At 57.2% G+C, this 25,082-nt stretch overlaps 1 protein-coding gene across 3 annotated transcripts in view; it reads left to right on the top strand.

The window, feature by feature from the left end:
- The window catches only part of PAMR1 (peptidase domain containing associated with muscle regeneration 1), a 111,637-nt gene that overhangs the window by 8,355 nt on the left and 78,200 nt on the right, over positions 1-25,082 (top strand). For all 3 annotated transcript variants that reach the window (XM_068166815.1, XM_068166814.1, XM_068166816.1), the window contains exons 2-3: positions 12,070-12,246; positions 13,332-13,460. In XM_068166815.1, the coding sequence (XP_068022916.1) occupies positions 12,070-12,246; positions 13,332-13,460 (306 nt within the window). The remainder of the gene's footprint in view (positions 1-12,069; positions 12,247-13,331; positions 13,461-25,082) is intronic.

Genomic DNA, 25,082 nt, shown 5'->3' with positions numbered 1-25,082 from the left:
TTGTGGTCCCTTCCAACCCTGAATGAAACTATGAAACTATGAAACTATGAACCTCTCTGGGTTGTGCTCTCAGGTAGCTGTAGAGGGTGATAAGGTCTCCCCCCAGCCTCCTCTTCCTCACACTAACCACTTCCCTCAGCTGCTCTTCATCAGACTCCTTCTCTAGGCCCCTCAGCACCTTAGTTGCTCTTCTCTGCTCCCTCTCCAGCCCCTCAAAGTCTTTCTTGTGCTGAGTGCCCACAGCTGAACCCAGCACTCGAGCTGTGGCCTGCCCAGTGCCCAGCAAAGGGAGCTCATCCCTGCCCAGCTCCTGCTGGTCACACCATTGCTGATCCAGGCCAGGATGCCATTGGCTTTCTGTGCCACCTGGGCACTCTGCTGGCTCAATGCCTGTCTTGTGCTGAGGTGCCTAAAACTGAACCCAGTACTTAGAGCAGACAGGTTGTCACAGGGTTTCATAAAGAGAATATGCTGTCTGTAGTACCTAGGCCTGCTCTCAACACAATCCACCTCCATCTGGGACTTGAAAAAGGGCAGTGGAGTTAATGCACATTTATGAAATGGACAGATTCAGCTTGTAGTGGATTTTCCTCCTGTGCTCAGCCATTGGCTCTGGTCCCCCACCCCTGCCTATGTGTGAAGCACAGGCTAATGGACAGCAAAGGTTGCTAAGTGGCTTCCTAAGAGAAGCACTCTAATTATCCAGCAATGGTCTCCCACCTGTAAAACAAGCACACTGAATAAAACTGAAGCAGAGAGCTATTTTAGCTCCCTTTTTAATTAGCCCAGCTGCTGAGCCCAGCATCAGCAAATGTGCAGCTGACAGCAAGCTGGGGGCAGGAGTTGATCTGCTGGAGGGTGGAGAGGCTCTGCAGAGGGACCTTGCCAGGCTGGGCAGATGGGCAGAGGCCAAGGGCAGGAGATTGAACACATCCAAGTGCCAGGTGCTGCACATTGGCCACAGCAACCCCAGGCAGTGCTACAGGCTGGGGTCAGAGTGGCTGAGAGCAGCCAGGCAGAGAGGGACCTGAGGGTGCTGGTTGATGGTAGGCTGAACATGAGCCTGCAGTGTGCCCAGGTGGCTAAGAAGGCCAATGACATCCTGGCCTGCATCAGGAACAGTGTGGCCAGCAGGAGCAGGGAGGTCATTCTGCCCTGTGCTCAGCCCTGGTGAGGCCACATCTTGAGTCCTGTGTCCAGTTCTGGGCTCCTCAGGTTAGGAAGGAGGTTGACTTGCTGGAAGGTGTCCAGAGAAGGGCAACAAAGCTGGGGAGGGGTCTGGAGCACAGCCCTGTGAGGAGAGGCTGAGGGAACTGGGGTTGCTTAGCCTGGAGAGGAGGAGGCTCAGGGGAGACCTTCTTGCTCTCTCCAACTCCCTGAAGGGAGGTTGTAGCCAGGCAGAGGTTGGTCTCTTCTCCCAGGCAGCCAGCACCAGAACAAGAGGACACAGTCTCAGGCTGCACCAGGGGAGGTTTCGGCTGGATGTTAGGAGGAAGTTCTACACAGAGAGAGTGATTGCCCATTGGAATGGGCTGCCTGGGGAGGTGGTGGAGTCCCCATCCCTGGAGGTGTTCAGGAGGAGACTTGATGGGGTGCTTGGTGCCATGGGTTAGTTGGTTGGGTGGTGTTGGTTGATGGGTTGGACACCATGATCTTGAAGGTTTCTTCCAACCTGGTCTGGTCTATTCTATTCTATTCTATTCTATTCTATTCTATTCTATTCTATTCTATTCTATTCTATTCTACTCTACTGGACTATCTAGCTCCTACTGCCACACATTTCCTTTATGAATGTGCAGCAAATCCAGCTCTGGTTTCACCTGCCAGGCTCACTCACATCCCTCACATTCTCTGGCCCAGAGCTCCTTTTTTGGCTTCTTGCTTCTGCTTCACCGTTTCTAAGTGTTCCAGCTTCCTCAGCCAAGATGTGCCTGGGCAGCCTTGGTGTGCAGTAGAGGAGCTTGAGCAGTCAGCAATGTGGCCATCATCTGCCTGACAGAAGGATGTCTGGTTCCTCCATCAGCCTCATGGTCTGGGCCACACATTTCTGGCTGAGCCATCTCTGTCCTCACTAAACCCTCAAGCGCGATCCCGTTCCAAGCTGCAGGACGTTGGAAAAACGAAGTGATCAAAACCACACAAGGAATTCTGTTATTAGTACTTGGGAAGACTCCTGGTGGAGGTTTAAGAGCAATGTGGTTTGAAAAGGAGTGGAAATGCAGCCTTCCAAAAGGGCAGTTTGAACTGCTCCAGTCTCCTCGAAAGAGAGGGGAAGGCTCCGTGAGCACTCACCCTGCAGCCTGGAGATACCCAACACATGCCACTGAGTTCAGAGAGGATATCCAAGCAGTCAAACCCAAATAGATGCAAGGACAACACCTTCTTAAAGCAGTAGCATACAATCATAGAATCAGTAAGGTTGGAAAAGACCTCAGAGATCATCAAGTCCAACCTATCACCCAACACCTCCTGACTAACTAAACCATGGCTCCAAGTGCCACATCCAATCCCCTCTTGAACACCTCCAGGGATGGGGACTCCACCACCTCCCTGGGCAGCACATCCCAATGGCCAATCTCTCTGGCTGGGAAGAACTTTCCCCTCACCTCCAGCCTAAACCTCCCCTGGCACAGCTTGAGACTGTGTCCTCTTGTTCTGGTGCTGCTTGCCTGGGAGAAGAGACCAACCCCCACCTGGCTACAACCTCCCTGCAGGGAGTTGGAGAGAGCAAGAAGGTCTCCCCTGAGCCTCCTCCTCTCCAGGCTAAGCAACCCCAGCTCCCTCAGCCTCTCCTCACAGGGCTGTGCTCCAGACCCCTCCCCAGCCTTGTTGCCCTTCTCTGGACACCTTCAAGTCTCTCAATGTCCTTCTTAAATTGTGGAGCCCAGAACTGGACACAGGACTCAAGGTGTGGCCTGACCAGTGCTGAGCACAGGGCACAATGACCTCCCTGCTCCTGCTGGCCACACTGTTCCTGATGCAGGCCAGGATGCCATTGGCCCTCTTGGCCACCTGGGCACACTGCAGGCTCATGTTCAGCCTACCATTGACCAGCACCCCCAGGTCCCTCTCTGCCTGGTTGCTCTCAGCCACTCTGACCCCAGCCTGTAGCACTGCCTGGGGTTGCTGTGGCCAATGTGCAGCACCTGGCACTTGGATGTGTTCAATCTCCTGCCCTTGGCCTCTGCCCATCTGTCCAGCCTGGCAAGGTCCCTCTGCAGAGCTCTCCTACCCTCTGACAGCTCAACTCCTGCCCCCAGCTTGCTGTCATCTGCACATTTACTGATGATGGATTCCATCCCCCCCTCCAGATCATCAATCAAGATATTGAACAGGATAATATTAGGGTAATAATGGCCAAGTGTGGCTGTTTACAGCTGCCAGTGGTTACTATTCCCTAGGTATACAAGCAGGAGTGGGGCTGTGTCTCTTCCTCCCTGGGGCCCAAGCTGAGCTCAGCAGCACACACATTGATTACAGATGCTAGAGGCTCTGTGCTTCTCTCTCTGAGATTTCTCAGGCAGAAGTTTCACAGATTCATAGAATGGTTTGGCTTGGAAGGGACCTTAGAGATCATCCAGTTCCAACCTTCCTGCCATGGCCAGGGACGCCTCCCCCTGGGCCAGGCCGCTGAGGTCCACACCCAACCTGGCCTAGAACATCTTTGTCTTCTGTTCAGTAGCTTGGAGAGGCTTGTGCACTGCAAAAGGGACCTCACCATTATTAAAGAGGTGGAAACAAAGCCTTCACAAATATCTATTTTAACAAATAGCTTTGCCAAGCCCTCAGGATTACAGATCTTCATGATGCCTGTGAAGGAAATCCTAGAGAGGATCACTTCAGAAACACCACAGATCCACAGATTGCCTTGTCATGCTTGTAGATGTTGCTCAAACTGTGGTACCTGAGAACTTGAAAGGGAACAGGATTGTCAGCAAGTCAAAAGCCTATGTCATTGTGTCTGTCGAGACAAGAGGAAGGAAGCAAACAGCATTTCTAGGTGGCAGCAAAAGGATTTTCACAGTTCTATAGAGGCCAAGATCTGTTTCTCTCTACTTAACACCAGAGGTTACCTCAGACTCAGTTTGCACTACAAATACACTCCTTGGATTCATAAAATGTTAGGGGCTGGGAGGCACCTCCAGAGATCACCCAGTCCAAGCCCCCTGCCAGAGCAGAGCACCCAGGGCAGCTCACACAGGAACACAGCCAGGGGGGGTTGGAAAGGCTCCAGAGCAGGAGACTCCACAACCTCTCTGGGCAGCCTGCTCCAGGCTCCAGCACCCTCACAGCCACAAAGGTTTCCTTTCTGTTCCCACAGCACCTCCTCTGCTCCAGCTTGCCCCCAGTGCCCCTTGTGCTGCCCTTGGCCATCCCTGAGCAGAGCCTGGCTCTGGCCTCCAGCACTGCCCTGCACATCTTGATCCCCAGCACTGAGGGCAGCCCTCAGGCTCCTCTGCTCCCAGCTCCCTCAGCCTGTGCTCACAGGGAGATGTTGCACTGCCTGCAGCAGCTCTGTGCCTCTGGGCTGGGCTCTCTCAAGCAGTTCCCTGAGGTCCTTCTTGACCTGAGGGGCCCAGAGCTGGACACAGTACTCCAGATGTGGCCTGACCAGGGCAGTGTAGAGAGGGAGAAGAACGCCTGTGGACCGACTCACCACATCCCAGGATGTCCTTGGCCTTCTTGGCCACCAAACTGCATGTCTTCTTCATCCCTGTGCAAATTTGCCTGTGAGCAAGTCTACCATTTTAGAGAGCAATTTCTCTTGGGCACTTTACAGCTCCAGCCCAGAGGGACAGAGATTTTATGAATGAGCTTTAGCCACCCTGAGAGAAATTAGATGTCTAACTTGAGTCTGGACACAGGAGAATTCAAGGAAGCTTTGCAAAAGCTCCTGAGTCTTGGAGAGTTATTTGTTACTTAGACTTTGGGGAATCCTCCTTCAACAAAGATTAAGATCCTTCTGCCCATGGAGGCCAGAAATAGCTATTTCCAGTGGGGTATGGTGAGATGTATCAAAGTGAGTGTCAGTTCTAATAAGATAATTAGACACGTGCAATCAATTTGCTCTGGAATCTGAATCAGATACAGTTCACAGATAAATGGCTTCATTAAGTGAGAATAATAGCCATAGGTTACAAAGTCCCAGCTTGGCCAAGTTGATTGACTGCTGTTCTGGGAATTAGAAGGCATGAGGATAATTCCTCACTCTGCTATTGTGTTTCCCTTGGACCTTGAGCAAAGTCACTCCATTTCCCATCAAGAAAAAGACTTTGTAGAGCATGTGAGACCTGCAGGCAAGAAGCTACAGAGCTGCTGAACACTAAGGTCATTTTGATGCAAGTATTTATTACTGGAATAGAAGATTACAGAACCTTGCTGAGTGCCTGAGGTCATTGGGATGTGCCTCAACCAGGCCAAGTGCTGGGTCCTGCACTTGGGCCACAACAAGCCCAGGAATGCTCCAGGCTTGGGGGAGAGTGGCTGGGAAGTTGCCCAGCAGAAAGGGACCTGGGGGGTTCTAGAGGATAAGCAGCTGAACAAGAGCCAGCAGAGTGCCCAGGTGGCACAGAAAGCCAATGGCATCCTGGCCTGGATCAGCAATGGTGTGACCAGCAGGAACAGGGCAGGGATGAGCTCCCTGTGCTGGGCACTGGGCAGGCCACAGCTCGAGTGCTGGGTTCAGCTGTGGGCACTCAGCACAAGAAAGACTTTGAGGGGCTGGAGAGGGAGCAGAGAAGAGCAACTAAGGTGCTGAGGGGCCTAGAGAAGGAGTCTGATGAAGAGCAGCTGAGGGAAGTGGTTAGTGTGAGGAAGAGAAGGCTGGGGGGAGACCTTATCACCCTCTACAGCTACCTGAGAGCACAACCCAGAGAGGTTGGTGCTGGTCTCTTCTCCCAGGTCATTGGTGATGGAACAAGAGGGAACAGCCTCAAGCTGCAGCAGGGGAGGTTTAGGCTGGACCTTAGGGAACCTTTTCCACTGCAGGAGTGGTCAAGCATCAGAACTGGCTGCCCAGGAGGTGGTGGAGTCCCCACCCCTGGTGGTGTTTAGAGGTCCTTTGGATGTGGTGCTTAGCAATGTGGTTTAGTGGTGACCTTGGCAGAATAGGGTTAGTGGTTGGCCCTGAGGAGCTGAAGGGTCTTGCCCAGCCTGAATGATTCTGTGAGTCTATGATCTGATGACAGAAGCAGCTTGCTTTCCCTTTTTGGTCTGGTTATGGGGATGGGGAGGTGGAGTAGAAAGGTTTCAGCACCAACAGCAGCCTGGGTTCCAAAGTCAGAACAGTGGTGGGCTCTGCCCAGCCAGTACCACAGGCAGAAAGGAAAGGTTCAGTTCCCAGGAGTTTGGAGGGCTGAATTTCATTTCTCAGCCAAAGGAGCAAAAGTGGAGAAGCAGTTTGGTGGTCCCTTCTTTTATGGGGCCAGTAAATATCCTTATGGGAAAAGATAAGCTTCCAGGAACCAGGCTTCCTGAGGCCGTGGGAATCAAGCGAGCCAGAGCAGCAAGGCTCGGGGCTGGGGAGCTCCAGCAGGCAGGGGCACAGCAAAACAAACCAGCAGTGAGAAAGAAGGGATCCAGGTACAAGGTTACGAAGGGGAGTGCCGTGTCTTAGAGATGGATGGCTGGTGGGAAAGAGAAGGCAGGCCTCTCACTTGGAGTTTAAAACAAAAGGGAAAAGCATGTTACTAACCAGAACCAAAACTGGGGGGAGGGTGTGGGGGTGTGTGTGTGGGGGAACACTGAAAGGCAGGAGAGAGGGAAGAAGAAAGAGATGGTTTAATTCAGCTTCTTTCATGTCTCATCCTTCTAGCCTGCTCTCTCTCTCTTCATCACTGCAGTCTGGGAAAGCAGGCATCAGGGCTGTCAGCTGGCTGCAGAGCAGCCAAACAGAGAGGGACCTGGGGGTGCTGATTGACAGCTGCCTGAAAATGAGCCAGCAGTGTGCCCAGGTGGCCAAGAAGGCCAAGGGCATCCTGGCCTGCATCAGGAAGAGTGTGGCCAGCAGGAGCAGGGAAGTCATTGTGCCCTGCGCTCAGCACTGGTTAGGCCACACCTTGAGTCCTGTGTCCAGTTCTGGGCTCCTCAATTTCAGAAGGACATTGAGAGACTTGAAGGTGTCCAGAGAAGGGCAACAAGGCTGGGGAGAGGCCTTGAACACAGCCCTGTGAGGAGAGGCTGAGGGAGCTGGGGTTGCTTAGCCTGGAGAAGAGGAGACTCAGGGGAGACCTCATTGCTTTCTCCAACTCCCTGCAGGGAGGTTGTAGCCAGGTGGGGGTTGGTCTCTTCTCCCAGGCAAGCAGCACCAGAACAAGAGGACACAGTCTCAAGCTGTGCCAGGGGAGGTTTAGGCTGGAGGTGAGGAGAAAGTTCTTCACTGAGAGAGTCATTGGCCCTTGGGATGTGCTGCCCAGGGAGGTGGTGGAGTCCCCATCCCTGGAGGTGTTCAAGAGGGGACTGGATGTGGCACTTGGTGCCATGGTCTAGTCATGAGGTCTGTGGTGACAGGTTGGACTGGATGAGCCTCGAGGTCTCTTCCAACCTTCGTGATGCTGAGACACACTGACAGCAGCCTGCACTCCTTGCATCTCCCTCTGCAGAGCCTGCCCAGTGCCCAGCTGGAGGAGGATGGGCTCTGCACTTACTGTGGCAGCCCACCCACAGGCTGGGGAGATGCTTCTCATGGGCACTTCCAGCACAGCTCAAATTAGCAGCACCTGACCTGCTCCAGGTCCACAGGATCACAGGAGGTTAGGGGTTGGAAGGGACCTCTGGAGATCTTCTAGTCCAACCCCCTGCCAGAGCAGGAGCAGAGAATCCAGCACAGGTCACACAGGAACACATCCAGACAGGGCTGGAAAGGCTCCAGGGAAGGAGACTCTACAGCCTCTCCGGGCAGCCTGCTCCAGGGCTCTGGGACCCTCACAAGGAAGGTTTTCTTCATGCTGAGCTGGATTTCATATCCATTGCCCCTTGTCCTATCCCAGGGTGCAGCTGAGCAGAGCCTGTCCCTGTCCCCTCCCTCCTGACCCCCAGCCCTCAGATATTGATAGACATTGATCAGATCCCTCTCAGTCTTCTCCTCTCCAGACTGCACAGCCCCAGGGCTCTCAGCCTCTCCTCTCCAGGCAGTGCTGCAGTACCTGCAGCATCCTTGCAGCCCTCCCTTGGACTCTCTTCAGCAGATCCCTGTCCCTCCTGAACTGGGCAGCCCAGAGCTGGATGCAATATTCCAGGTGAGGTCTCCCCAGAGCAGAGCAGAGGGGGAGCAGAACCTCCCTGGCTCTGCTGGCCACACTCCTCTGAATGCAGCCCAGGATCCCCTTGGCCTTCTTGGCCCCCAGGGCACATTGCTGTCCCATGCAGAACTTGCTGCCCCCAGCACTCCCAGGTCCTTCTCCAGGGGGCTGCTCTCCAGCAGATCACCTCCCAGCCTGTCCTGCTGCAGTTTATTTCTCCTCCCCAGGTGCAGGACTCTGCTCTCATCCTTGTTGAGCCTCATTAGGTTCCTCACTGCCCAGCTCTCAGCCTGTCCAAGTCTCTCTGAATGGCTGCACAGCCTCCAGGTGTCTCAGCCAAGCCTCCCAGTTTGGGATCATCAGCAAACCTGATGAGCAGACTCTGTCCTACTCAGGTGCTCCTGCTCTGGCAGGTAGATTGAACTGGATGACCTTTCAAGGTCCCTTCCAAGCCCCAGCATTCTGTGATTGTGTGACAATGAGGCTCTGCTAAACAATGATAAAGAATTCAGAAGGTTACCATGTGAGAGATGTCAGAGAGAAGGAAGCTTTGAAAGCCAGAAACAATCTTTACTTTGGCAGCAGAGCCAAGTGTAACTCTGTGTGCTTCCAAGTGGAAACAGGGAGTGAAACCAGCCTCAAAACTGTCCTCTCCTGGTGGGAAGTGCAGCCAGGTGCTGCACTTTGGCCACAACAACCCCAGGCAGAGCTGCAGGCTGGGGGCAAAGTAGCTGAGAGCAGCCAGGCAGAGAGGGACCTGGGGGTATTGGTTGATAGTAGGCTGAACAGGAGCCAGCAATGTGCCCAGGCAGCCAAGAAGGCCAATGGCATCCTGGCCTGCATCAGGAACAGTGTGGCCAGCAGGAGCAGGGAAGTCCTTGTGCCCTGTGCACTGCACTGGTTAGGCCACACCTTGAGTCCTGTGTCCAGTTCTGGGCCCCTCAGATTAGGAAAGATGTTGAGCTGCTGGAAGGTGTCCAGAGAAGGGCAACAAAGCTGGGGAGGGGTCTGGAGCACAGCCCTGTGAGGAGAGGCTGAGGGAGCTGGGGTTGCTTAGCCTGGAGAAGAGGAGGCTCAGGGGAGACCTTCTTGCTCTCTGCAACTCCCTGAAGGGAGGTTGTAGCCAGGTGGGGGTTGGTCTCTTCTCCCAGGCACCAAGCACCAGAACAAGAGGACACAGTCTCAGGCTGTGCCAGGGGAGGTTCAGGCTGGAGGTGAGGAGAAAGTTCTTCCCAGCAAGAGAGATTGGCCATTGGGATGTGCTGCCCAGGGAGGTTCAAGAGGGGATTGGATGTGGCACTTGGAGCCATGGTTTAGTTGTCAGGAGGCCTTGGGTGACAGCTTGGACTTGATGATCTTTGAGGTCTTTCCCAACCTTATTGATCCTATGATTCTAAGGAGTAGCAAATGAAAGCCCAGGCATATCAGCCAAGCATGCTGTGGTAGTTGAAGTGATCTACACCACACATGAGGCTGGAACTCAGCCCTGCAGCCTGAAGAAGACATTCTTATGTAACATTGTCCTCTGTGCCTCTTCCAACCTCTCTTTTTTTCCACACCACAGAAATGGGAAGGCCTTGCAGAGAAGAGACTGGAGTGAGCATGTCCCTTCCATCTGCTCTTAGAGGTCTTCTCCTCTGTCATTCTGTGATTTCATACTTGGTATAAACTTGGGCATGTTCAGTTCTCAGCAGGAGGTGTTCAAACAGCGTGTGGACCTGGTGCTTAGGAGATGGTTTAGTATTGAACTTGCAGTTCTGGGCCAAAGGTTGGACTGGATGACCTTGAAGGTCTCTTCCAATCAAATCTATTCTGTCATTTTGTTTTCCTCCCCTGGCTGGCACTGCAGAACTGCTTGGGTGCTCTTCAGGCACCTCAACTGAGTTGATGCTGCAGTCACACATTGCCACCTAGTATGGAACACTCTGTGCCAAAGACCTTGGGCCAGCCTCATGCCATATGTGATCTGACACCTCTCCTACATAGAAAAGATAATAGAATAATAAACCAGGTTGGAAGAGCCCTTCAAGATCATCATGTCCAACCCATCAACCAATCCAACACCACCTAAACAACTAACCCATGGCACCAAGCACCCCATCAAGTCTCCTCCTGAACACCTCCAGGGATGGGGACTCCACCACCTCCCCAGGCAGCCCATTCCAATGGGCAATCACTCTCTGTGTAGAACTTCTTCCTAACATCCAGCCTAAACCTCCCCTGGTGCAGCCTGAGACTGTGTCCTCTTGTTCTGGTGCTGGCTGCCTGGGAGAAGAGACCAACCCCCACCTGGCTACAGCCTCCCTTCAGGGAGTCAAAGAGAGCAAGAAGGTCTCCCCTGAGTCTCCTCCTCTCCAGGCTAAGCAACCCCAGCTCCCTCAGCCTCTCCTCACAGGGCTGTGCTCCAGACCCCTCCCCAGCTTTCTTGCCCTTCTCTGGACACCTTCCAGCAGCTCAACCTCCTTCCTAACCTGAGGAGCCCAGAACTGGACACAGGACTCAAGGTGTGGCCTAACCAGTGCTGAGCACAGGGCACAATGACTTCCCTGCTCCTGCTGGCCACACTCTTCCTGATGCAGGCCAGGATGCCATTGGCCTTCCTGGCTGCCTGGGCACACTGCAGGCTCATGTTCAGCCTACCATCGACCAGCACCCCCAGGTCCCTTTCTGCCTGGCTGCTCTCAGCCACTCTGACCCCAGCCTGTAGCACTGCCTGGGGTTGCTGTGGCCAATGTGCAGCACCTGGCACTTGGATGTGTTCAATCTCCTGCCCTTGGCCTCTGCCCATCTGTCCAGCCTGGCAAGGTCCCTCTGCAGAGCCTCTCTACCCTCCAGCAGATCAACTCCTGCCCCCAGCTTGCTGTCAGCTGCACATTTACTGATGCTGGACTCAATGCCCTCCTCCAGATCATCAATGAAGATGTTAAAGAGCAGAGGGCCCAGCACTGCTCCCTGGGGCACAGCACTGGTGCCTGGCTGCCAGCTGGCTGTGGCACCATTCACCACAACCCTCTGGGCTCAGCCTCCACCCAATTCCTAACCCATCACAGTGTGCTCCCATCCAAGCCAGGGGCTGACAGCTTGGCCAGGAGTTTGTCATGGGGGATGGTGTCAAAGGCCTTGCTGAGGTCCAGATAAGAGACTTGGGGTGGTCCAGATGAGAGACTTGGGGTTCTCCAGGCTAGAGAAGAGAAGTTTTTGGGGAGGTCTTATAGCATCATTTCAGTATCTGAAGGGGGCCTACAAGGAAGCTAGGGAGGGACAATCCAGAAGGGCCTGTGGTGATAGGATGGGAGACAATGGTTTGAGCAGGGGAGATTCAGGTTGGACCTTAGGAGGAAGTACTTTAATATGAGGGTAGTGAAGTACTGCAACAGACTGTCCAGAGAAGTGTTGGAGGCCTTATCCCTGGAGACATTGAAAATAAAACTTGATGGGATCCTGAGCAACCTGCTCTAGTTAAGGATGTCCCTGCTGACTGCAGGGCCTTGGACTTGATGGCCTTCGGGGGTCCCTGAGCAACCTGCTCTAGTTAAGGATGTCCCTGCTGACTGCAGGAGCTTGGACTGCATGGCCTTCGGGGGTCCCTGAGCAACCTGCTCTAGTTAAGGATGTCCCTGCTGACTGCAGGAGCTTGGACTGGATGGCCTTTGGGGGTCCCTGAGCAACCTGCTCTAGTTAAGGATGTCCCAGCTGACTGCAGGGGATTGGACTGGATGGCCTTTGGGGGTCCCTTCCACAGTGCTGCCCTGTGAAAGGGCTGAGTGTTGTCAGTGCTGAGCTGCTAAGGGAGTGTTTCCCTGTGCCCCTCTCTGTGCCCTGCTGGCAGAGTACACGGTGATCAACGAGGACTGCCCAGGGGCCGAGTGGAACATCATGTGCCGGGAGTGCTGCGAGTACGACCAGATCGAGTGCGTGTGCCCAGGGCGCCAGGAGAAGGTGGGCTACACCATTCCCTGCTGCAGGAACGAGGACAACGAGTGTGACTCCTGCTTGATCCACCCAGGTGTGTTTGAGACTCCTGCTTGATCCACCCAGGTGTGTTCAGGGCCACACTGTGCCTTGGGCTCCACCACCACCACCTACGGGTGGCCGCTGAGCACAGGCACATCTCACCGGAGCGTGGGGTCAACCTGTAGCTCCTCTGCCACTCTGCAAACTCTCTCTGCCACCCTGCAACTCCCTCTGCCGCCCTGCTGACAGCAGCAAGGCAGAGCTGCTGCCAGAAAAAACACTCAAACCGTCTACAGGCAGCCTTGGGCAGGCTTGGGAGCTGCCAAAGGGTAGTGTTGAAGCTGGCTACACTCCAGGAGTGCTTTGTGGGTGCTCTGGGATGATTTACACCCCCAAGGCAAGGCTAGGAAGGAGGAAAGGGCAAAGTGGAAGGTGACTGTAGGAGGAGATAGGATCAGGTTAGAAGAGAATCATAGAATCACAGAATTGTCAGGGGTGGAAGGGACCTCAAGGAGGAAGGGACCTCAAGGATCAGCCAGTCCCAACGCCCCTGCCATGGGCAGGGACACCTCACACCACAGCAGGTTGCTCACAGCCACCTCCAGCCTGGCTGCAAACACCTCCAGGCAGGAGGCTTCCACCACCTCCCTGGGCAACCTGTGCCAGGCTCTCACCACCCTCATGGGCAACAACTTCTTCCTAACATCCAGTCTCAGTCTCCTCACATCTAGTTTTGCTCCATCCCCCCCCAGTCCCATCCCTCCCTGACACCCTCAAAAGTCCCTCCCCAGCTTCCTTTTAGCCCCCTTCAGATCCTGGAAGGCCACCAGGATCACTTGGGCTGGGCCTGAACAGCACCACCATCCACGCTCAGAGTCTTGGAAGAGGCATTTACAGTCAGAGCAATGAGATCCAGAGGCCTGGTGCAAGCCAGACTGGGAGTGGGGCTCCAAAGAGCAGAGCCTGAGCTGGCTGGGGTTTGTGGATGGAGGTTGGGTACGGCTGGCAGCAGGGAAGCTGTCAGCAGCATGGCAGTCAGTAAGGTCACTGACGTGCTCAGCGGGGCAGGGAGGGACTGCCCCTCTGCCCCAGCACACTCCAGCTCTGCTCCACTCTCACAGCTGCCTTCCCTTCCAGGCTGCACCATCTTTGAGAACTGCAAGTCCTGCCGCAACGGCTCCTGGGGAGGGACCCTGGATGACTTCTACATCAAGGGCATCTACTGTGCAGAGTGCAGAGCTGGCTGGTACGGAGGGGACTGCATGAGTAAGTGTCCTGCTGGGGCAGGGAACCATGACAGGGACAGGGAAGTGTGGCAGGGGCAGGGAAGCATGGCAGGGAAGCATGACAGGGGCAGGGAAGTGTGGCAGAGGCAGGGAAGCATGGCAGGGAAGCATGACAGGGGCAGGGAAGTGTGGCAGAGGCAGGGAAGCGGGGCAGGGGTAGGGAAGCACGGCAGGGAAGCGTGGCAGGGGCAGGGAAGCGCGGCAGGGGCAGGGAAGCGCGGCAGAGAAGCATGGCAGGGACAGGGAAGCGCGGCAGGGACAGGGAAGCATGGTAGGGACAGGGAAGAGTGGCAGGGACAGGGAAGCGTGGCAGGGACAGGGAAGTGCAGCAGAGAAGTATGGCAGGGACAGGGAAGAGGAGCAGGGGCAGGGAAGCACAGCAGGGGCAGGGAAGCGTGGCAGAGAAGTGTGGCAGGGGCAGGGAAGTGCGGCAGGGACAGGGAAGCGCAGCAGGAACAGGGAAGCGCAGCAGGGACAGGGAAGCGCGGCAGGGGCAGGGAAGCGCAGCAGGGACAGGGAAGCGCAGCAGGGACAGGGAAGCGCAGCAGGGACAGGGAAGCGCGGCAGGAACAGGGAAGCGCGGTAGGGGCAGGGAAGCGCGGTAGGGGCAGGGAAGCGCGGTAGGGGCAGGGAAGCGCAGCAGGGACAGGGAAGCGCGGCAGGGGCAGGGAAGCGCGGCAGGAACAGGGAAGCGCGGCAGGGGCAGGGAAGCGCGGTAGGGGCAGGGAAGCGCAGCAGGGACAGGGAAGCGCGGCAGGGGCAGGGAAGCGCGGTAGGGGCAGGGAAGCGCGGTAGGGGCAGGGAAGTGCGGCAGAGAAGCATGGCAGGGACAGGGAAGCGCAGCAGGGGCAGGGAAGCGCAGCAGGGAAGCGTGGCAGGGACAGGGAAGCACGGCAGGGACAGGGAAGCGCGGTAGGGACAGGGAAGCGCGGCAGGGACAGGGAAGCGCAGCAGGGACAGGGAAGCGCGGCAGGGAAGCACGGCAGGGGCAGGGAAGCGCAGCAGGGAAGCGTGGCAGGGACAGGGAAGCACGGTAGGGACAGGGAAGCGCGGCAGGGACAGGGAAGCGCAGCAGGGACAGGGAAGCGCGGCAGGGAAGCACGGCAGGGGCAGGGAAGCGCGGTAGGGGCAGGGAAGCGCGGCAGGGGCAGAGAAGCGCAGCAGGGACAGGGAAGCGCGGCAGGGGCAGGGAAGCGCAGCAGGGGCAGGGAAGTGCGGCAGGGACAGGGAAGCGCAGCAGGGGCAGGGAAGCGCGGCAGGGGCAGGGAAGCGCGGCAGGGGCAGGGAAGCGCGGTAGGGGCAGGGAAGCGCGGTAGGGACAGGGAAGCACGGTAGGGGCAGGGAAGCGCGGTAGGGACAGGGAAGCGTGGTAGGGGCAGGGAAGCGCGGTAGGGGCAGGGAAGTGCGGCAGAGAAGCATGGCAGGGACAGGGAAGCGCAGCAGGGGCAGGGAAGCGCGGCAGGGACAGGGAAGTGCGGCAGGGACAGGGAAGCATGGTAGGGGCAGGGAAGCGCGGTAGGGGCAGGGAAGTGCGGCAGAGAAGCATGGCAGGGACAGGGAAGCGCAGCAGGGGCAGGGAAGCGCAGCAGGGAAGCGCGGCAGGGACAGGGAAGCACGGCAGGGAAGCACGGCAGGGACAGGGAAGCACGGTAGGGGCAGGGAAGCGCGGCAGGGGCAGAGAAGCGCAGCAGGGACAGGGAAGCGCGGCAGGGGCAGGGAAGCGCAGCAGGGGCAGGGAAGCGCGGCAGGGACAGGGAAGCGCAGCAGGGGCAGGGAAGCGCGGCAGGGGCAGGGAAGCGCGGTAGGGGCAGGGAAGCACGGTAGGGGCAGGGAAGCGCGGTAGGGGCAGGGAAGCGCAGCATGGACAGGGAAGCGCGGCAGGGAAGCACGGCAGGGACAGGGAAGCACGGTAGGGGCAGGGAAGCGCGGCAGGAACAGGGAAGCGTGGTAGGGGCAGGGAAGCGCGGTAGGGGCAGGGAAGTGCGGCAGAGAAGCATGGCAGGGACAGGGAAGCGCAGCAGGGGCAGGGAAGCGCAGCAGGGAAGCGCGGCAGGGACAGGGAAGCATGGCAGGGAAGCACGGCAGGGACAGGGAAGCACGGTAGGGGCAGGGAAGCGCAGCATGGACAGGGAAGCGCGGCAGGGAAGCACGGCAGGGACAGGGAAGCACGGTAGGGGCAGGGAAGCGCGGTAGGGGCAGGGAAGCATGGTAGGGGCAGGGAAGCGCGGTAGGGGCAGGGAAGTGCGGCAGAGAAGCATGGCAGGGACAGGGAAGCGCAGCAGGGGCAGGGAAGCGCAGCAGGGAAGCGTGGCAGGGACAGGGAAGCACGGCAGGGACAGGGAAGCACGGTAGGGACAGGGAAGCACGGTAGGGACAGGGAAGCACGGCAGGGACAGGGAAACACGGCAGGGACAGGGAAGCGCGGTAGGGACAGGGAAGCGCGGCAGGGACAGGGAAGCGCGGCAGGGACAGGGAAGCGCAGCAGGGACAGGGAAGCGCGGCAGGGAAGCACGGCAGGGGCAGGGAAGCGCGGTAGGGGCAGGGAAGCGCGGCAGGGGCAGAGAAGCGCAGCAGGGACAGGGAAGCGCGGCAGGGGCAGGGAAGCGCAGCAGGGGCAGGGAAGCGCGGCAGGGACAGGGAAGCGCAGCAGGGGCAGGGAAGCGCGGCAGGGGCAGGGAAGCGCGGTAGGGGCAGGGAAGCACGGTAGGGGCAGGGAAGTGCGGTAGGGGCAGGGAAGCGCAGCATGGACAGGGAAGCGCGGCAGGGAAGCACGGCAGGGACAGGGAAGCACGGTAGGGGCAGGGAAGCGCGGCAGGAACAGGGAAGCGTGGTAGGGGCAGGGAAGCGCGGTAGGGGCAGGGAAGTGCGGCAGAGAAGCATGGCAGGGACAGGGAAGCGCAGCAGGGGCAGGGAAGCGCAGCAGGGAAGCGCGGCAGGGACAGGGAAGCACGGCAGGGAAGCACGGCAGGGACAGGGAAGCACGGTAGGGGCAGGGAAGCGCGGCAGGAACAGGGAAGCGCGGCAGGGACAGGGAAGCACGGTAGGGACAGGGAAGCGCAGCATGGACAGGGAAGCGCGGCAGGGAAGCACGGCAGGGACAGGGAAGCACGGTAGGGGCAGGGAAGCGCGGCAGGAACAGGGAAGCGCGGCAGGGACAGGGAAGCACGGTAGGGACAGGGAAGCGCGGCAGGGACAGGGAAACGTGGCAGGGAAGCGCGGCAGGGACAGGGAAGCACGGCAGGGACAGGGAAGCACGGTAGGGACAGGGAAGCGCAGCAGGGAAGCGCGGCAGGGACAGGGAAGCGCAGCAGGGAAGCGCGGCAGGGGCAGGGAAGCGCGGCAGGGGCAGGGAAGCGTGGCAGGGACAGGGATGCATGGTAGGGACAGAGAAGCACGGCAGGGACAGGGAAGCGCGTCAGGGAAGCGCGTCAGGGGCAGGGGAGCGCGGTAGGGGCAGGGGAGCACGGCAGGGAAGCATGGCAGGGACAGGAAAGCGCGGCAGGGACAGGGAAGCGTGGCGGGGACAGGGAAGCACAGCAGGGGCAGGGGAGCGTGGTAGGGGCAGGGAAGCGCGGCAGGGACAGGGAAGCGCGGCAGAGAAGCATGGCAGGGACAGGGAAGCGCGGCAGGGACAGGGAAGCGCGGCAGGGACAGGGAGCAGAGAGATGGAGCCAGAGCCAGGCAGTGCCTGCCAGCTCTTCCTGCATGGCAGCTCCTGGGAAGGGCAGAGGCAGGAGAGGGCAAACACCACCAGATCTACAGAGGGGAAAGCTTCTTTCCCAGCATCCATGTGCTAGGGATTAGCCCAGGCCCATAGCCACAGGGGGTTACAACCATACTAAACTTCTGACCTGTTTTGGCTTATTTTAAAACTGTAAGTACTGTGACTCTGGAATCTTCTGGCCTCTGCATTTCCTGGACATACTTCAGCACAGCTGATTCCTCAGAGGTCTTCAGCAAAGCATAAACATTTACAAGAAGCTACATTAAAGAGCTTCTCCTCTGTCTTCCTTCAGGCCCTGGGCTGCAAATCCAACCCCAGGGACGTCCCAGTTCTCCCTCCCTCCTTTGCATAGCTCCAGTGCACTGCAAGGCAACTGCAGAACAGTGTCTTGAAAGTGCTAACAGATCTGTGATAGACCAGGAGCCTTGCAGGCTCAGGTAGTGGCACCTGAAGGTTTTGCTCCTGACAGCTTACCAAAGCTCCTGCTGCTTAGAGTTTGCTAAACTCTTGGTCCCAAGGCTGCTTTTCAGTGATGAATTTGTAAGCTAGTTTGGTACAACTTAAGACTAGTATTTCCTTTACAATTCCCCCCAGTGAAGGTTCTATTCTGCCATGATTCTGTGCCTGTGCCTTAGTCTTGTCTCCTCCTAGTCATAGAATCATAGAATCAATAAGGTTGGACGAGACCTCAGAGATCATCAAGTCCAACCTGCCACCCAACACCTCATGACTAACTAAACCATGGCTCCAAGTGCCACATCCAATCCCTTTTTGAACACCTTCAGGGATGGTGACTCCACCACCTCCCTGGGCAGCACATCCCAATGGTCAATCTCTCTGGCTGGGAAGAACTTTCTCCTCACCTCCAACATAAACTTCCCCTGGCACACCTTGAGACTGTGTCCTCTTATTCTGGTGCTGCTTGCCTGGGAGAAGAGACCAACCCCCACCTGGCTACAACCTCCCTTCAGGGAGTCAAAGAGAGCAAGAAGGTCTCCCCTGAGCCTCCTCTTCTCCAGGCTAAGCAACCCCAGCTCCCTCAGCCTCTCCTCACAGGGCTGTGCTCAAGGCCTCTCCCCACCCTTGTTGCCCTTCTCTGGACACCTTCAAGTCTCTCAATGTCCTTCTTAAACTGAGGGGCTCAGAACTGGACACAGGACTCAAGGTGTGGCCTAACCAGTGCTGAGCACAGGGCACAATGACTTCCCTGCTCCTGCTGGCCACACTGTTCCTGATGCAGGCCAGGATGCCCTTGGCCCTCTTGGCCACCTGGGCACACTGCTGGCTCGTGTTCAGGCAGCTGTCAATCAGCTCTCTGTTTGGCAGCTCTCAGCCACTCTGACCCCAGCCTGTAGCTCTGCCTGGGGTTGTTGTGACCAAAGTGCAGCCCCTGGCACTTGGACTTGTTGAATGCCATCCTGTTGGCCTCTGCCCATCTGTCCAGTCGGTCGAGGTCCCTCTGCAGAGCCCTTCTGCCCTCTCAATGACCAACATCTGCTCCCAGCTTGCTGTCATCTGCACATTTGCTGATGACTGGCTCAATGCCCTCCTCCAGATCATCAATGGAGATGTTAAAGAGCACAGGGCCCAGCACTGATCCCTGGGGCACACCACTGGTGCCTGGCTGCCAGCTGGCTGTGGCACCATTCACCACCACTCTCTGGGCTCAGCCTCCGGCCAGTTCCTAGCCCAGCTCAGAGTGCTGCTGTCCCAGCCAGGGGCTGACAGCTTGGCCAGCAGAGCAGTTTGCTGTGGGGAACAGCATCAAAGGCCTTGCTGAAGTCAGGCAGACTACATCCACAGCCTGCCCCACATCCACCAGGGACTGGACACAGGACTCAAGGTGTGGCCTAACCAGTGCTGAGCACAGAGGCAGAATGACCTCCCTGCTCCTGTTGGCCACACTGTTCCTGATGCAGTCACTGATTTCAAAGCAACAACTGAACCTGCTTTCCCAATACAGCCCTCAGCTGACTATTCAGGAGGTGAAGGCAAACAAACCCATTGCTCCAGACAACAGAGTGTGGGCAATCAACACATCTCAGCAACAGGGCTAACTCAGCCTTGCTGCTTGGGAAGTTGATGAACAGAGTGCCTTGCAGTTTATGGTGCAACTTCAGACAACACTCCCAAGTTCTGTTTGCTCTGGGTTGATGCTAGAGCTCCCCTGGCACCTTTCAGAAGAGCAGAGCCAAGATGGAATCATTAGCTCATCTAATCCTTCCTCCCTCCACCTGAATCCATCACCTGCAGTCTATTTCAGCCTGCTCTGGCTGCCTGTGTTCCAAGCCTCACGCTGCAGCCTGTGTGGATGTTTGGAACATTGCTTTCTCTTAGAGTGTTTTTCCTGCTGCTTGCTCTTCCCAGGGGAGCAGTGTGACACTCAGGATGTGCTCTTTTCTGTGCTTCTGCCACAGTTTACAGACACACTGGGATCACAGAATCCCAGAATGGTAGGGGTTGGAAGGGACCTCTGAAGATCATCGAGCCCAGCCCCCCTTGCTAGTGCAGGGTCACCCCAGAGTTAAACACACAGGAACATGTCCAGGCAGGGTTTGAACTTCTCTGGGTAGTCTACTCCAGGGCTCTGCCTCCTTCAAAGTGAAGAATCTTTTCCTTATGTTCATGTGGAACCTCCTGTGTTCCAGTTTGTGTCCATTGCCCCTTCTCCTGTCACTGAGCACCACTGAAAGGAGCTTGTGTCCACCCTCTGATGCTTACCCTTTAGATATTAATCAGCATTAATGAGATCTTCTATTAGGCTGCTCTTCTCCAGGCTAAGCAGCCCCAGGTCTCTCAGCCTTTCCTTGTAAGGTGGATGTTCTTGTCCCCTCAGCATTTTTTTGGCTCTCTGCTGGACTCTCCCCAGTAGTTCCTTAGCGTTCTTGAACTGGGAAGCCCAGAACTACACAATGCTCCACATGAGGCCTCACCAGGGCAGAGCAGCAGGGGAGCAGAACCTCTCTCAACCTGCTGGCCACACTCTTCTCCAAGCATCCCAGAACACCACTGGCCTTCTTGACTGCAAAGGCACATTACTGGCTCATGGTCAGCTTGTTGTCCACCAGCACTCCCAGGTCCTTTTCCCCAGAGGTGCTCTCCAGGATGGGCAGATAGCAGCTTCCAGTCCTAAAAAGGAGCAGAGTGGACAGTTGCGAACCCAGCACACTCCTGAACTCCCCTGTTCTGACTCTCACAGCTGTCTCACATTTTGAAGAGCAAAGGAAGAGGTTTAGGTTGGACATTAGAAGAAGTTTCTTCCCTGAAAGGGTCCTCAGCCACTGGAATAGGCTCCTCATGGAGGGGGTTGAATCCCCATCCATGGAGGGCTTTGAAAGAGGCAGAGATATGGTGCTGAGGCCACAGTTTAGCACCAGGCTTGGTAGTATCAGAGAACAGTTGGACTGGATGACCTGAAAGGTCTTTTCCAACTGAAACAATTCTGTGACTCTAGGTCTCTGATTCCTATGTGCAGGATCACGTTTGCAACCTTGCAGCCTGCCATGGGCACCTCACCGGTGGTGAGCGCCAATAAATCCCGGGAACACAAAGAGCACAGCTACAGAAACTAGGGGATGCAATCTGTCTGCTTCCTCCAGCACTGCCAGTGCCCGTGCCCTTCGCTAAGGAGCGCACTGCTGGCCAGCAGGACCTGCTTCGCCCCACGGCAGCCTGGGGCTCTCCCGGACACATCTGCCCTTGCCAGGCCAGCACAGCAAGCTTCTTCCCCAGGCTGAACCTCCGCCTGACCCGAGTCTGCCTTGGCGGGACAGGCAGGGGACAGGCAGGGTTAGGTAGAGGGCAGGCTGGGGACCGGGGGCAGGAGGGCTGGCGGCCCCCGGGGTCTTGGCAGTCCCCCGAGCTGATCCAGCCGCCGCGCCCCGGCAGAGCGGGGCTTTGTCTCCCTCTGGCGGGCAGCGGAAGGCGTTGCGCCTGCCGCCGGGTCCGGACAAGAGGAACGCTGGCTGCGGGCGGGGTCCGCGGTAACCGGACCAGCTGAGACCTGTCCAGGCAGCAGAGTTGGGCGGAGGGAACCTCATGAAGTTCAACAAGGGCGAGTATAAGGTCCTGCCCCTGCGGAGGATCAACCCCTACAGGTGAGGGTGACCTGCTGGAGAGCAGCTCGGTGCAGATGGACAGGGGAGTGCTGGGGGACAAGTTCCCTGTAAGCTAGCAATGTGCCCTTGTGGCCAAGAAAGCCAATGGTGTGCTGGGATGGATTAAGAAGAGGGTGGCCAGCAGGCTGAGGGAGGCTCTCTTGCCCCTCTACTCTGTCCTGGTGAGGTCACATCTGGAATACTGCGTCCCGTTTTGGTCTCCCCAGTTCAAGAGAAGTAGGGAACTGCTGGAGAGAACCCAGTGAACAAAGACGCTGAGGAGCCTGGAGCAGCTCTGTGAGGAGTGAAGACAGAGCCCTGGGGCTGTTGAGCCTAGAGAAGAGCAGCCCCAGAGGGGAGCTGAGCAATGCTCAGCAAGAGACAAAGGACCTGTCGGGGGCAAGGGGATGGGGCCAGGCTCTTGTCAGTGGTGCCCAGGGACAGGACAAGGAGCACAAACCACAACATAGGCGGTTGCACTTGAAGAAAACATTTGGTGTGAGGGTGCTGGAGCCCTGGCCCAGGCTGCCCAGAGACACTGAGTCTCCTTCTCTTCAGAGACTCCAAACATGCGTGGACATTGTGACCCTGGGCAAGCTGCTCTGGGTGACCCTGTCTGAGCAGGTTGGTCTTAGAATCACAGAATTGTCAGGGTTGGAAGGGACCTCAGGGATCATCCAGTCCCAACCCCCCTGCCATGGGCAGGGACACCTCACACCACAGCAGGTTGCTCACAGCCACCTCCAGCCTGGCTGCAAACACCTCCAGGCAGGAGGCTTCCACCACCTCCCTGGGCAACCTGTGCCAGGCTCTCACCACCCTCATGGGCAACAACTTCTTCCTAATATCCAATCAGGATCCACCCATTTCTAGTTGGACTTAGTAGTATCATCACAGTATGATGATCCCGAGGTCCCTTCCAAACAGCACCACGCTGGGATTCTGGAGGCAGATGAACTGCCCTCTGGCTCCGTCCCTTCCGTACCGGATCGCCCGGGGCCCGCCCTTCCCCGGAGCCGCCGCGGCGGCGGCGCGGCCTCGGCTCTCCCGCAGCCGCCAGGGGGCGCCCGGGAGCCCGCAGGAGAACGCCCAGCGCTGCCCCGCGGCAGGCGTGCCCGGGAGACAGAGCGGAGCGGTCGGCAGGGCGGCAGCCAGCGTGTGGCCGGGGGGCCAAGGGGGCCAAAGGCAGCCCGGCCTGGAGCGGCAGTGGTGTGGCCGGCAGGAGCAGGATTGCTGCCGGCCCTCAGCTCTGCTGAGGCCACGCTTGAGTCCTGGGTTCAGCTGTGGGGCTCTCGCTCCAAGAAGGACATCGAGGGGCAGGAGCAGGTCCAGAGAAGGGCAACGAAGCTGGGGAAGGGTCTGGAGAACAGGGCTGTGAGGAACAGCTGGGCGAACTGGAGAAGGGGCTGAGGGGAGACCTCATGGCTCTCTGCAGCTCCCTGCAAGGAGTCTGGAGCCAGGTGGGGGTTGGTGAGTTTCATCTCCCTAATAGAAGTGATAGGAAGAAACCTCTCAAGTTGCACCAGGGGAGGTTGAATTTGGACATTGGAAGAAACTTCAGCCCTGAAGGGGTTCTCAAAGCCTGGCACAGGCTGAATCCCCATCCCTAGAGGTGTTTCAAAGAGGCAGAGATGTGGTGCTGAGGGATATGGGTTAGCCCCAGCCTGGGTAGAGTTAGAGCATGGTTGGACTGGATGTTCTTGAAAGTCTTTTCCAACTGAAAGGATTGATTCTGTGATTCCATACTGTAGCCTGTTGCCAGGATTCATGCCCATTTAATACTGCACTGATGTTGCTGGGGTGGGGGGCAGCTGTGGGGCAGGCCCTGGTTACAGTCTCACAGTATCACCAAGGTTGGAAGAGACCTCAAAGATCATCGAGTCCAACCTGTCACCACAGACCTCATGACCAGACCATGGCACCAAGTGCCACATCCAGTCCCCTCTTGAACACGTCCAGGGATGGGGACTCCACCACCTCCCTGGGCAGCACATCCCAATGACCAATGACTCTCTCAGTGAAGAACTTTCTGCTGACCTCCAGCCTAAACCTCCCCTGGCACAGCTTGAGACTGTGTCCTCTTGTTCTGGTGCTGGGTGCCTGGGAGAAGAGACCAACCCCCACCTGGCTACAACCTGCCTTCAGGTAGTTGTAGAGGGCAATGAGGTCTCCCCTGAGCCTCCTCTTCTGCAGGCTAAGCAACCCCAGCTCCCTCAGCCTCTCCTCACAGGGCTGTGCTCAAGGCCTCTCCCCAGCCTTGTTGCCCTTCTCTGGACACGTTCAAGTGTCTCAATGCCCTTGCTAAACTGAGGGGCCCAGAACTAGAGCAGTGAAGCCTGCCTGTGTGGCAGCCCTGGGGTGCCCCCTCTGTCACCATGGGCTGCTGGCGCTGCTGCAGACATGGGGCAGTGGTCAGGGGGTCCCCACACTCACGAGGGTAGGGTGAGCCCTTGGGAGCAATGTCTGGGAGCTGACAGCAAAGGTGCTGATGTGCCTGGAGGGCACAGGAGGATGCAGTGTGGGCTGGCCCATGGGGCTGTCCAGTCTGCAGTGTCTGAAAGCAGCCCAAGGCCACCACGTCCTTTGGTAAAGGAGAAATGGTATGGGATAGCCCCAAGCAATATTAGGAAACAAAGACACTGAACAGAGTTAATAGGGGGCTGGGACTTTTCCCCATGGGGCTGCTGGACTATCATGGCCTAAAAGACACATCAGAATCTAAAACCAGGAGCAAAATAAGCCTGCAGGACCCTTTCCTCTATACTCTGCACCCCAGCTGCCTTTGTCAACCTGAGATGTGTCACATCACTGGAGGACACACTCCCCAACAAAGCAGGGCAGAAGGTGGTGTTGTCTGGGAGCTGCCCTCAGCCCTGCTGTGGGAATGTGATTCCTGTGAGGAACTGCCTGTAGTTTGAGAGACATGGACAACGTTTCTGTCCCACATAATAGTGGTGTCCAACAAGCAACAGGTAGCAACAAGCATCACAGGACATTAGAGGCTGGAAGGGACCCCCAGAGCTCATCCAGTCCAACCCGCTGCCAGAGCAGAGCACCCAGGGCAGTCTGCACAGGAAGGCATCCAGGTGGGGTTGGAAAGGCTCCAGGGCAGGAGACTCCACAACCTCTCTGGGCAGCCTGCTCCAGGGCTCTGGCACCCTCACTGCAAAGAAGTTTGTCTTCATGTTGAGCTGAAACCTTCTCTGTTCAAGCTTGTACCTGGTGCTCCTTGGTTTATTACTGTGCACCAGCCAAAAGAGCCTGGCCCCCTCCACTTGCCCCCCACCCCTCAGCTATTGATAGACATCGATCAGATCCCCTCTCAGTCTTCTCTTCTCCTCCTGAAGGGAGGTTGTAGCCAGGTGGGGGTTGGTCTCTTCTCCCAGGCAGCCAGCACCAGAACAAGAGGACACAGTCTCAGGCTGTGCCAGGGGAGGTTTAGGCTGGAGGTTAGGAAGAAGTTCTACACAGAGAGAGTGATTGCCCATTGGAATGGGCTGCCTGGGGAGGTGGTGGAGTCCCCATCCCTGGAGGTGTTCAGGAGGAGACTTGATGGGGTGCTTGGTGCCATGGGTTAGTTGTTTAGGTGGTGTTGGATTGGTTGATAGGTTGGACACCATGATCTTGAAGGTCTCTTCCAACCTGGTTTATTTCATTCTATTCCATTCAGACTCAACAGCCCCAGGGCTCTCAGCCTCTCTTCACAGGGGAGATGCTCAAGTCCCCTGAGCATCCTCCTGGCTCTCCCTTGGACTCTCTCCAGCAGGTCTCTGTCTCTCTT

Source organism: Melanerpes formicivorus, unplaced genomic scaffold (genome assembly GCF_026170545.1).
Source record: "Melanerpes formicivorus ecotype bairdi unplaced genomic scaffold, bMelFor1.0.p_v2 SCAF_108, whole genome shotgun sequence".
Lineage (NCBI taxonomy): Eukaryota > Metazoa > Chordata > Aves > Piciformes > Picidae > Melanerpes > Melanerpes formicivorus.
The sequence above is the reverse complement of the archived record's forward strand: the minus strand, read 5'-3'. Positions and strand labels throughout refer to the sequence as shown.